Source organism: Gopherus evgoodei, chromosome 15 (assembly GCF_007399415.2).
Source record: "Gopherus evgoodei ecotype Sinaloan lineage chromosome 15, rGopEvg1_v1.p, whole genome shotgun sequence".
Lineage (NCBI taxonomy): Eukaryota > Metazoa > Chordata > Testudines > Testudinidae > Gopherus > Gopherus evgoodei.
Window position 1 is genome coordinate 2,448,089 of NC_044336.1, and position 12,440 is coordinate 2,460,528.

At 47.9% G+C, this 12,440-nt stretch overlaps 1 protein-coding gene across 3 annotated transcripts in view; it reads left to right on the forward strand.

Moving 5' to 3' along the window:
* The first annotated feature begins 1,082 nt into the window (after window positions 1–1,082).
* LOC115635668 (zinc finger protein RFP-like) overlaps window positions 1,083–12,440 on the forward strand; it is a 61,462-nt gene continuing 50,104 nt past the window's right edge. Inside the window, exons 1-3 of one of the 3 annotated variants that reach the window (XM_030534758.1) lie at window positions 1,083–1,198; window positions 6,285–6,382; window positions 6,743–6,865. In XM_030534758.1, coding sequence (XP_030390618.1) covers window positions 6,323–6,382; window positions 6,743–6,865 — 183 coding nt within the window. In that variant the 5' untranslated portion in view covers window positions 1,083–1,198; window positions 6,285–6,322. Of the gene's footprint in view, window positions 1,199–4,567; window positions 4,745–6,284; window positions 6,383–6,742; window positions 6,866–12,440 lie in introns of those variants that run through there. The other 2 variants (XM_030534759.1, XM_030534757.1) reach the window with 2 other exon arrangements.

Genomic DNA, 12,440 nt, shown 5'->3' on the forward strand with positions numbered 1-12,440 from the left:
GAGGCCCTCCCAAAGACATGTGGCTGGAATAGTGCTCTAAGAGTAACTCCCTCCGGTGGTGACCTGGGACAGCTGGTGAGAACTCTCAGCTTTCTGATTCTCAGAGTCTCAGTGCTGATTGAGCGAGCATGGGGCTATTGTGAGGGAGGAGACTCAGGTCCTTGTTATTCTCTTTTAAGACCAAGGAAATAAATCATAACCAAGCGTGTTTGTTTGCTCTTGCTGCTTTTCTCCATTCATTGTCTGGGTAATTCATGATTCTCTTACTAATGGGCTAGTTCTTCTAAAATACTTACTGAATAATTAGCCTTTAATAAAGCCATATGCAAACCCATGCTTCCAGTAACAAAGAGTGAGGCAGCACTCTACAGAATGGGGGACAGTCCGCTGGAAAGCAATGACCCTAAACAGGATTTCGGGGCCAGAGTGGACGAGCTGCTCAACATAATCTGTCAATGTGAGTGTAGTAAAAAAGGTTAAAGCCATTCTTGGATGGATAGAGTAGTGACTATGGAAAGGAAAGTGATACAGCATTGGTGAGACTGATATTGGAATGTTGAATCCAGTTCTTGTGTCCACATTTTAAATATTATGTTAAAAAAATTGGAGAGGGTACAGAAAAGATTCATAATTGAATGATGGGGATGATGCCTTATAATGAGACATTGAAAAAGCTCAATCTGTTTAGTATGTACAAAAGAAGAATGAGAGGTGAGTTGCTTGACTTCACGGAGAGAAAATGTTGAGTATAAAAGGGCTCTTTTATCTAGCAGAGACAGGCACTACAAGACCCCATGGATGGAAGCAGAAATCAGAAAAAGTCTAATGACAATAAGACCCAGATTTGTAAGAGGGTGATTCATCATTGGCACAAACTACCAAGAGAAATGATGGCTTCTCCATCTCTTGAGATCTTATAATATAGACTAGATGCCTTTCTGGAAAATGTTTGAGTAAAAGAAATACCCAGCTCTTCTGACATACAGGAGGCATTAAGATACGCAGGGGATCAGATTAAATGCTGCAATGGTTCCTTCTGGTCATAAAGTCTACTAACTTTTGAAAACCTGATTGCTGCCTGGAGAAGAGCCTCTCGTGTTCTACTGTGAAGAGTCATTGAGTGGGGTGATCCAGGGGAAACAGCTGAAACATCCAGTGTGGCTGGACAGGGGCAGGACATCAGCACTGCAGGGGAGAGGTGGATGTGGCAGTGATATCACAAGGGCCTTTGGCAGGACCTCAGCCTATTGGACAAAGGTGGTGAGGAGGCGACAATCTCACAGGGAGATCTTGACATCAGCCAGGCAGGACAGGGGTGCAGGACAGGGGCAACCATGGAGATCCCTGTGGCTTTGCTTCAGCATGTCTCTTTCTTGAGGTCTCTCCTGGAGGATTGAGAGAGAATTCACTTTCATGTATGTGAGCACAAGGAGGACCCTCTTTGGAGTTTTCTCCTTTTATTGATTTTGCTAGAAAACAGACGTCCCTATATAGAAGGTAAGAGCCTCTGAGAGGTTTGGAACCTGTTCAGTCTGATGCATCAGGTGCCGGCTGAATTCTAGGAATGGAAAACACTAGATTGAGGTGGCAGCATTGTATTCCCAATGTAGGACTTGTCCCTTAAAATCACTGGAGACACTGGGGTTTCTCCTTTTTGATTTCTCTTTTCCTTTGTCCCTCCTAATTTCTTTTCTTGCTTCCTTTGTCCTTTTCCTCTGCTCTCCTCCCATCCCCAGGAGCTCTGTGTATGCACCAGGGGCCAGGTGGTGGGGCGGTTGTGGGAGGCCCTCACAGAGAGGCGAGACTGGAATAGTGCTCCAAGAGTGATCCCCTCAGTGGTGACCTGCACCATTCTTTGGGCTATTTGATGAGAACCCTTAGCCTCCCACCCCTCACAGTCTCAACCTTGATTGGCTGAGGAGGGGGCTATTGATAGGGAGGAAACTCTGGTTTTTATTGTTCTCTTTTATGACCAAGCAAATAAGTCACAACCAGTTATATGTTTGACCAGTGTTGATGCTGCTCTCCATTAATTGTCTGGGAGCAGTTCATGATCCTCTCTAACATTCCAATTCTTCTAAAATACTTGCTGACTAATTCCTATGAACAATTGTTGGTCTGTAGCTCATTTGAGAGCAATTCTGCTACTGACTGGCTGCATCAGCTAAGACAAGTCACTGCTCCTTTCTCAGCCTTAGTTTCTCCTTCTGTCAAGTATGAATAACAATCCTCTCCCACCTACCTCGCGATGGTGGATGATGGGGATCCATTCAAGAGTGTCACTTGTAGCAGTGCAAAATAGGAGGTGTCCTATCACATTGAGACATATCAGATTATGACATAATATTCTATTTGACTGGTATTTTATTCTTTTGAAATTGTTAGGAGCAGCAACTACTTAGCCCAGATTGAAGCATCTCATCTAACTTTCTAGCTCACAGTGTCTCCTCTTTGTGTATGATGAGACAGTTTAATGCACTGTGACAATCAGGAGATGCTCTTCTTTTGCAAACAAATATTTGTTTGCAAAGAATTTTCATCCTACTTGTTATGATTTCAAGAAACAAGGTGGTTTAGTCTGAATGGATTTTCTGACAGAAAATGGTTTCCAGGAAAATGTTCACCTCTTATTTCCTGGGCTCTATCCCTGCCTCCATGGGGGTTGTTGTCTGTTAGTTAGAACAGGAGTCAGGCCTGTTGGCTTCTCTTTCTGGCTCTGTCACCACTTTGCTGTTTGACTCCTTGGGTAGGTCCAATGGGAGTAGGGTCAATTCTCTAATTCCAGGCAGCAGAGAGCCTGGGTTAGAAGGGAGGATCAAGCTGTCTGCGAAGGAGAAAGGGATGTTTCCAAGTGTTGAACGTCAAGAATTCTAAACTTTGCTAAAATGGCTGGTGTAGAGAAACAAGAAATAGTTGAGGCCAAACTGTAACCATTGTCTTTTTTAAAGCCCATTCGGGGATGTGAATGCCAGAGAGCTATAGAGAGGGGGAGCAACTTGCCCAGTCCCAAAGCTCAATAGGCAGCAATGGAACCAGGAGTGACACTCCCTCTCAAAGCCAGGGGGACCAGACATTAGGGCCTGGTTGTAATTGCCAGCTGTGGGAGGGAGTGTGCAGCAGTGGTTAGTGAAGGGGTCCATCCATGGCTCTGACACTCGGTGTGACCCTGAGCCGGTAGCCGAGGCCCATTTGCCATCAGTAGGGTTGGGGTCCCATCACTACGGCCCAGGGGGGTTGGGAGGCTCCAGGAAGGTGTGTAAAGTGCTGGGATTTCAAGATCCTGGAGCCGCTGTCACCTCCACACTAGGGCACTGTTCTGCACCCTGCTGTTGCAGGCTGACTTTCTCCATCCCTTGGCAATAAGACAGACTCTTGTTTTCACAGCCAGTCGATCGCCCTAGAGTCATCACCCTGCCTGCTGGCTGGGCAGGGTAAATCCTCAGGTGACCACCCTCTCCAGCCTACCTTGGACTTGGAGAGTGAGGAGGAGACCCTAAACATCCGCCATCCATCATACCATCACCTCGAGCAAGTAATTAGCATTAGGGTTCCTCCATGGCTTCCCCTGTCTGTTTGGATAGAGGCAGAAAGAGAGGAAGAGAACATCTCCAAAGGGGGATTTAATTGGCAAACAGCCCCCAAGAGCCCCTCACTCTCAGACTGGGCAGGGGCTTCTCCAGAGCTGTTTCCAGTGTGTTTGGAAAGGTCCCAGCAATGGGGCTCCCAGCCCTTCCCTTGTGGGAAACTGTTCCCCAGGCTGAGAGTCTCTGAGCAGGGACAGACCCTGTGAGCTGCTGAGCATGGAAATCAATGGGGAATGAGGAGAGCCCTGGTCTTCCTGTGCTGAGGGTCTTTATGACTTTGACGTGGGGAATGGTTTCCTAGGAGAAGTCCGGACATCTGGGTTCTGTTCCTTCTCTAGCCTGGGTGGGGGAGTGTAGCCTGGGGTGACAGGAGGGGGCTGCTTGTCCAGAGTAACCGATGGTCTTTGGGACTGACCCCATTGCTCTAAAAGGATGAGACTTCCTGGATATTGCAGCAGCAGCAGCAGGGATTAGGAAAGGGAACATTGGGAGCAGATCATGCAATGAACTCCTGCCAGTGTGTGTAGCTTGCACTCCCTGCACTCCTGTGGCAGGAGAAGGGGCTGCTCTGGTTGGAGCAGGGCTGAGGAGGGACCGAAAAGGCCCATGAGTGAAAGGCTGCCTTGACCCCAGTCTCACACCTGCTTACCGCTCGATTCCAGGATGGCCAGGATCCTGAGGATGTTCAGGAAGAAGACTGCAGTTGGCTCCAGAGCCTGAGGGAAGCAGCTGCCATCTTCCCAAAGGGAAGAGCAACCTCTCCGTTCCCACTGGTGGGGAAGCCGCTCCCATCCAGGCCAGAAGACAGAAGTGCCCAGCCTTCTGGCGAACAAAACTAGCTCCCAGAGCGGGCACTAAGCTGGGAGAGGCCCCGACTAGGCCCAGATGGAGCTGGCTCAGGATGCGGTTTCACAGACAGGACCCAGCCCAGGAGGGGCACCGGGCAAGGAGGCTCTGGGGCTTGTTGTGTGGGCAGCAGTAGACCCAGGAGCCCAGCCCTCATTCCCAGCAGGAGGCATTGGTCTCTGAGGATCTTCCAGCCCCCTCAGGCCAGGAGGTGGAAGATCCCAGTCCCAGCACCAGCAGCTCAGCATGGGACAGCAGCAGTGCCTGGGACTCTAGCAGCAATGACACCGATGGATGCTGCTGCTTTGTTCCAGGTGAGGAGCCAGGCTGGGCTCAGGGAGGGGTGAGGACGGGGATCTGAACCCCCTGGGCCTGGAAACTCTCCCAGTGATATGGCGGGAGTGGGGGGTCCCCAGACCAGGTGTCTGGCCTTTAGCCACGTGAACCCCACTGACACCAGCAGCAGTCACACAGTTTCCCCTACTCCCCCCACAGCAAGGGGAACTGGGGGTGGGGGCATGTAGTGAGGCAGTGGGATACCCCACAGCCCCGCTGATAGACGAACCTCCCCTAAAACCCATGTGGGCGGAGTCACTAGATCCTGCGCCCGCCCCTCAGAAGTCACCTGGAAGTATAAAAGCTCATCAGCAGAGCTCAGTTGGGAACCAGCTGCCAGAGAGACCAGACGTTCGTGACCGAGCTCCCTCTGGGGAGACAGCAGAAGGCTGCTGCTGGCCTGAGGTCGCACCAGGCTGGCCGAGTCTACCCCTTGCTCATTACCCAGAGGAGGACTGGCCGAGCCTACTCCTCCCCAGCTACTCTGAGGACTGGCCGAGTCTACCCCTCCCCAGCTACCCCGAGGAGGAGCCGAGCCTGTCTCTCCCCAGAGCCTATGTCAGTGTGTTGCGGCCAGGCTCCCCACTGACAGCTATGAGTTTCTGCTGCTGCTAGGGCCCTGGGCTGGGACGCAGTGGAGAGGGAGGGCCTGTGTCCCCCCGTCACCCACTCCTTAGGTGGCAGACTCTCCCTTTTCCCTGGCCTGGAGAGGCTAGGACCTCCTGCTGTTTAACCTATTGACTCAGTCCCTGCTTAAAGGCCTGAGTCCCTGACTGTTTGCTTGCTGCCCTGCCCTGACCCAGGGCCAGGGCTGCTATTGAACTGCTGACTCAGCCCCTGCCCAAGGGCCTGAATCTCTGACTGTTTGCTGCTCCACCCTGACCTAGGGCCTGGACTATGTTTGAACTATTGACTCAGTCCCCACGTAAAGGCCTGAGTCTCTGACTGTGTGTTTGCTGCCCCGCCCTGACCCAGGGCCTGGGCTGCTATTGAACTGCTGACTCAGCCCTTGCCCAAGGGCCTGAGTGTCTGACTGTTTGCTGGCTGCCCTGCCCTGACCTAGGGCCTGGGCTGCCATTTGACTATTGACTCAGCCCCTGCTCCAAGGGCCTGAGCCCCTAACTGAGTGTGCATTATTCCCCACGACCGCAGAGCCGACGGCCGGCAGACTAGAGGAAGGTGGTGGGATACCCCACAGTCCCACTGAGAGACAAACCGCGGCAAAGCTGCACTACAGGGCATCAAGAGCTGCTGCCACTTTGTTCCTTGGTGCTCCAGGGCTGGGGGAGTAGGCACCTCCCATGGAGTCCTGGACAGTGGAAGTGGGGGGCTCTCTGCTATGGGCTTCAGAAGCTGTTGGAGGCTGAAAGCATCTCTGAGAGGGAGGTGTGGGCCCCGATCTGCCATGGGTGCCTGAGGTGGGAAAGAGGGTCTTTAATCCTGCTCTCCCCACCATGCCCCTGTCCTTCCCCCAAGTGGCAGCAGGCATCACCCTGTTCCCTTCTCTCTCTGGTGCAGGGACCCCCAGGGATAAAGAGGAGGAGGAATGGCTGGACATGTCCACAGATGAAGCTGCTCTCAAGGTCATCAGAGAGCAGTTCCAGTGCAGAGAAAAGGTACAAATGTTCCCCACCTGGGCTGGAGCCAAGATTGTCCTGTCCCTTCCCAGCATCCCCACCCCCTACCGAGGGACTTGTCCCTGATGATCCACCACCCCAATGGGGCCCTTTTACATCCATGATGTGGGACCCCCAAGATGGAGGGTGTTTGTCCCACAACAGCCGAGGTCTCCTCCCCTCACAGGCACTGACCCAGTTCCTGATCCTGCTTGTGTAGGAGCGGTGGGAGATTTGGACAATAGGTAGGTCCCCACAATCCCCCATTGAGGTCTGAGCCCTGGAGCTGGTGTGGGTGGGGCAGGAAGGTCCCTAGCTAGCAGGTTCTCTCTCGCTTTACTCCACTCCTGGTGGGCACAGGATGAGGGGCAGCAGCTCATGTTCCTGCCAGCCATCTACCCTGCGTGTCTTGCTGCACAGGACAGAGGACAGGACACGCTGGAGCCACACTGCTGTAAGGCGGCTGTGGTGGGGAGGATTGTGGTGAGTGAGACACGACATACAGCAGCTGGTGGGAGGAGAGAGATATTGGATTGGCAGGGGTATTGCTGGGCTAATGGGTGGGGGCTGGGTTGTGTTGGAGGGGACGGCAGAGGGATGGGATTGCTGGTGCTTAAAACTAGGGAGAAGAGAAGGGAGAAATTGCAAGACTGGGCAGTGGGGAAATAGTGGGGTGGAGGGCAGCCGAGACTGGGGGATGTCAAAGTTGGACTCAGGACTCACAGTTTGTCAGAACACTCTGGGCTTGTCTACATCAGAAAGTTGCAGCGCTGGTGAGGGAGTTACAGCGCTGCAACTTAGGAGGTGTACACATCTGCAGGGCACCACCAGCGCTGCAACTCCCTGTTTGCAGCGCTGGCCGTACTCCCGTTTTGTCTCGGGTGTAGAGGATCCAGCGCTGGTGATCCAGCGCTGGTAATCAAGTATAGACACTTACCAGCGCTTTTCTTGACCTCCGTGGAATAAGCAGGTATCCCAGCATACCTGAGGAAGCCTCTGGTAATCAAACTGGTCTCCTTCCCCAGCTTGCTCTCGCGTTCCCCGAACCCCGAGCAAGCAGGTCTCCTTCCCTGAGGTTTGCTGGGTGGTTCCGGGAACGCGAGAGCAAACCGCGGCGAAGCTGGTCTCCTTCCCCGGTTTGCTCTCGCATTCCCCGAACAAGCAGGTCTCCTTCCCTACGGTTTGCAGGGTGGTTCGGGGAACGCGAGAGCAAACCGCGGCGAAGCTGGTCTCCTTTCCCGGTTTGCTCTCTCGTTCCCCGAACCCCCGAGCAAGCAGGTCTCCTTCCCTGCGGTTTACAGGGTGGTTCGGGGAACGCGAGAGCAAACCGCGGCAAAGCTGGTCTCCTTTCCCGGTTTGCTCTCGCGTTCCCCGAACCCCCCTTGAAGCCGCCCAACAGCGCTGCAGTGTGGCCACATCTAACACCACTTGCAGCGCTGGTTGCTGTAAGTATGGCCACTCTGCAGCGCTGGCCCTATACAGCTGTACTAATACAGCTGTAACAACCAGAGCTGCAAAATTTTAGATGTAGACATGGCCTCTGTTTTATTAGCACAGCGCTCTGCTAATAACACCCAGATAATGTGAGCACCATGCAAGACACAAACTATCTTATTTATACAGATAAAAGGGCGAGAACTTAACAAGATAACAAAGGAAGCAGAATCTGATAAGTTTACCTGGGCTAGACATGCATATCTTATTTCCTTACTATTACCGATCTTCTGTTAATGTTTTGCCATTAGCACCATTGTTTGTGCCTAATGTTTCTTTTCCTGGCACCTGTATTTCAACATTTCTTATTTCTGCTTAAAGGTACATACCACTTTTCTTTAATCCATTCTTGTTTTTACAATATAATTCATTCTACTTTCACAATCCCTTCTTTTGGTCAAGCTACGCCATGACCAACATTTTACTGGATTTCACATATTAACCATTCTTCATCTCTTTGATCATCAGAGATATTCAAAATCTTCATATTAGCACTCTGTTTTGGGGCAGTCACCTGGGTGGCATGCCTTACACAATTTTGGATACAACAGGAGACTAACTGAAAACATACAAAAATTATTAGGATTCCAAACAGGATAGTCAGGGCTCCCTGAAACAACCAATTTCCTATGCCAGAGAAATTGAACAGGTTACTTAGCCACTTCCATTAAGAACTCAGCTCTTTATGGGGAAGATATGTGATTTCTTCTAACTGGCTAGTGCGATTTATTACCTCAATGGTGTTTTCCAATGAGAGCACAGTACCTTACTTTGGCCGACAGCACTCTGTCCAATGCCTGACGGTTTTGGAGGGCCATCTGTCGGATCGCCCCTGTTTCTTTGGCCAGGGATCTTAAACTTTCTCCGGTTTCATTTGCCATTATTTTAACTACTGCTTGTAACCTCAGGAGCTTTTTGCATGGTATATAACTCCCCCAAGTGGGATAAAGGAACTGCCAATAGCCTCTTCCCAGGTGTCATTACTGTTCCATATTGTGTTAAACGGACAAGGTCCTGCAGTGAGGTCTGGGGAATTAAGTGGGATAGCCAGGACAGGAACACCAGTTTTACAGTGGTCTGGGATGTGGCTGCAGACCCACCATTTAGAAATATTAAGGGTTTGACCTATCCACACTTGCTGCTGGATAAAAGAATTGTCATTGTGGACTCCTCAGACCTTAAGACACCAGCAGCCGAGGAACAGGCGCCAGCAGAGGCACATGTTGGAGGCAGGGCCTTCTGGTTCTGACAACCTCAACTGAGGGAACCGCAGTCATAGTTTTACGTCCATCAGGCAGCAGGCACTAGGCTCGCTACTGCTTCTTCTTGGACCTTGCTTTAATTCGTCGTCTACTTCTGGCAACCCTTATGAGAGCGTAGATTGTAAGGTATTGCAGGCAGTTCCTCTACATCTTCTTCTGGAGTCAAAATTGACTCTGTGTGGTCCTGAGGTGGTGACTGGTTCGTGGGGGTGGTGCATTCTTATACTGCGACGCATGTATCCACTCAGCGATGCCAGACAGTTTAACAGTCATCTGGGTAGTAAGCAGTACCTGAGGATTCTCTGATGCTCTTTGCTTCTTTCTTTGACTCTGATTATAACAATGGCCTTCACGCTTTATCTTTTCCTGATGCATACATTTCTCATTCACACAAACAGATTGAGAATACAAATAATAGTATTTTATATCGAGCAAAAAGGCATTGCAAATTAAACCTTGCTAAGTTTTTTACAATTAATAACCAAGACAATTTACATTGAGACCCAGGCCTTCAGTGTTTCTCTAATTTACTTAACACAGACACAATAGAGAATCCTGTCTCTTACTAACTAAATCTTAAAACAAAGAGTTAAGAGAGGGCCAATTTGTAATGCATATGGGAAAACAGAATCTTATAGTCCCAGAGGGTCATTTCTTTCTGCTATTCAAAAAGGGTGGCTAGCAGGATGAAATCAAATCATACATTAATTCTCATAGTACATTATAAAATCCAGCTCCTACATATCCCCCTTTTGGCACTAAGATTATTAATTGCCAGTGTCACTTCTTATTTAGTCCATGTTAGGATACAGATATTCAGACCTGTCTGCAAAGGCCCAGACTTTAAGAATTTAGGTGTATTCTTATCACTTAGCTAGTTATAGAGGTATAAAAGAAGGAATCAAAGATCACTGTCTGTGTAATGGCCTTCTCTTACTGTGACAGGCTAAGGCCTTCAGCCAAGAAGTAGTTAGACAGCCATAAGCTGGGAAGTGTATGGTCACATCCAAACTTGTCACATGAAATAAGGTGCTATTGGGCTGTTAGGAATATCAAGGAAGGATTGTATTCCTACCACCTCCAGAGAAAGGGAAGAGACTAGAAGATGTAAAAGGAAAATTAGTTTGATAGCATCCTGTCTGGCAAGAACTCACTTATCAATAGACACAGCGGGAAAATCCTTATGTCTGTATAGATGTAGTTGTGAAATCCTCACTTCTGTATTGTTTTGTATGTTTATTTGTATGATCTGTGTCTGGTTCTGTAATTGTTTCTGTCTGTCGTATAATTAATTTTGTTGGGTGTATTTCCACCAATGAAGGTGGTGGAATATAATTGGTTAAATAACCATGTTACAATATGTTAGGATTGGTTAGTTAAATTTCAGTAAAATGATTGGTTAAGGTATAGCTAAGCAAAACTCAGGTTTTACGATATAGACTGCAGTCAATCAGGAAGTGGGGTGGGGGAATGGGAACAGGGACTGGGGGGAATTGGGATCATGTTTTGCTAAAGGTGGTAATGGGAACGGGGATGGGGACAGGGACACAGGCAAGGCTCTGTAGTGTCAGAGCTGGAAAGGGGGACACTAAGGAAGGAAACTGGAATCATGCTTGCTGGAAGTTCACCCCAATAAACATCGAATTGTTTGCACCTTTGGACTTTGTGTATTGTCACTCTCTGTTCATGCGAGAAGGACCAGGGAAGTGAGAGGGTGAAAGAATAAGCCCCCTAACAGTCCACATAATAGAAAATACTGGGAGGTGATTTGGGCCTGTGGCTCTAGCTTTGCATACATTTATTTTATCCAAGAGCACATTTTAAACATTTCAATTAAACACATACAATTTAAAACCAAAAAAAATTAGGAGTAGTAACATTAGTATGCCAATAGTTCTAGGAGACCATCCAGAAAATATGTTATATCAATGGTAAGCTGTTATGTTTTTCTGTAGTGGCAATTCTTAACATGTTCCCATTTGCGTGTATAATATGAATGGTTTGGTTTTTCACGTTTTTTTTTTTCTAGGAACTATGTTACCTTTTACCAGATGATTGGTAACTTTTTGCCATTCAGTGCCAAGATTGATAGAGAACTTAGCTAAATCAGTGCGCACAGTAAGCTGAGACTTTTTGGTTGTGGCAAATAGTAAATGTGATTATTGGTAAACACAGTACTTACATTACATGTACATTTGTCTACTGGTGGGTTGCTAACACTTTCATTCTTTTAAAACACTTCTTTCCAAGAATTAATGCATAAACATTGTCCATTATGCAAAACTTTGGTCTAATTATTAATTTTATCCCACATACAGCATCCTAGTGAGATGTCTTTACTACAGGGCTTTGGAGCAACAGGCATGGATAAGCATACCCACTTTGGAGAAGTCCACTTGGTACAACCTCTGGTGTCTAATAGTTTCCCTTCTCCCGAGCCCCCTGGCTTCAGATCCAGGGCAGCCAGAAAGATCCCAGGTGCAATCTGGGGAGTGGGCTAACTTTCCATATCTTTCCTTCCAGAGCCTGTTGGTGTGCGATTTTAACAACAATTTCTTCACTTAACAAAGTTGGTCTCACTGTACTGTAGACATACTGCATCCGTTTATATTGTTAGGTACTAAACAATGATCTTTTCCTTTGCTTTAACAGATGCATCAAAACCTTAATATTTTCTGATATTATTCAAAACATCTTATGTTCTAAATATCTGCATTTCAGTGTATTCCATAGCTATTGCAGAATGTTTTTTTACTTTCATTTGTTTTGTAATAGGTTGTTCTGTAGCTGGTATTAGCTTTTTCTGATTTTCTGAAAGACAAAAATAACATTTTTCTACCCCTTTCGGGGTGGCATTATCGCTTAAAAGATTCCTTTCTTTTACAAATACCCTGCTGACTGCAGGCAAAACAGAGGAATTACCCCCATATTTTCCTGTTGTTTGTTTTTTTTACAGGCAGGCCAGGTTTTAGTGGCTTCTACTTTTTAAGGGTTATGGGGAAATTATTCCACTGTTTAGTCATTAAATCCATGAGGTGGTGTACCTCAGTTTTTCCTCTTATATAGCAGACCAAGTTTGTAATGTTTTTCCTGCTGTGTTAAGCTTTAAGTTTATTCACAGGTAATAGCTGAGAAGAATCATTACCATATTCACCTAAAGGATTTTTCCAAAAATCATACACACTATACGTTGTTACAGGGGTACTTACTAACATTAAATTTATTTCAATGTTAAATATTAACAATAACATTAGCGTCAAATCTACTAAAGGTATCTTGTTATACCTTTTTATTTAGGCAAT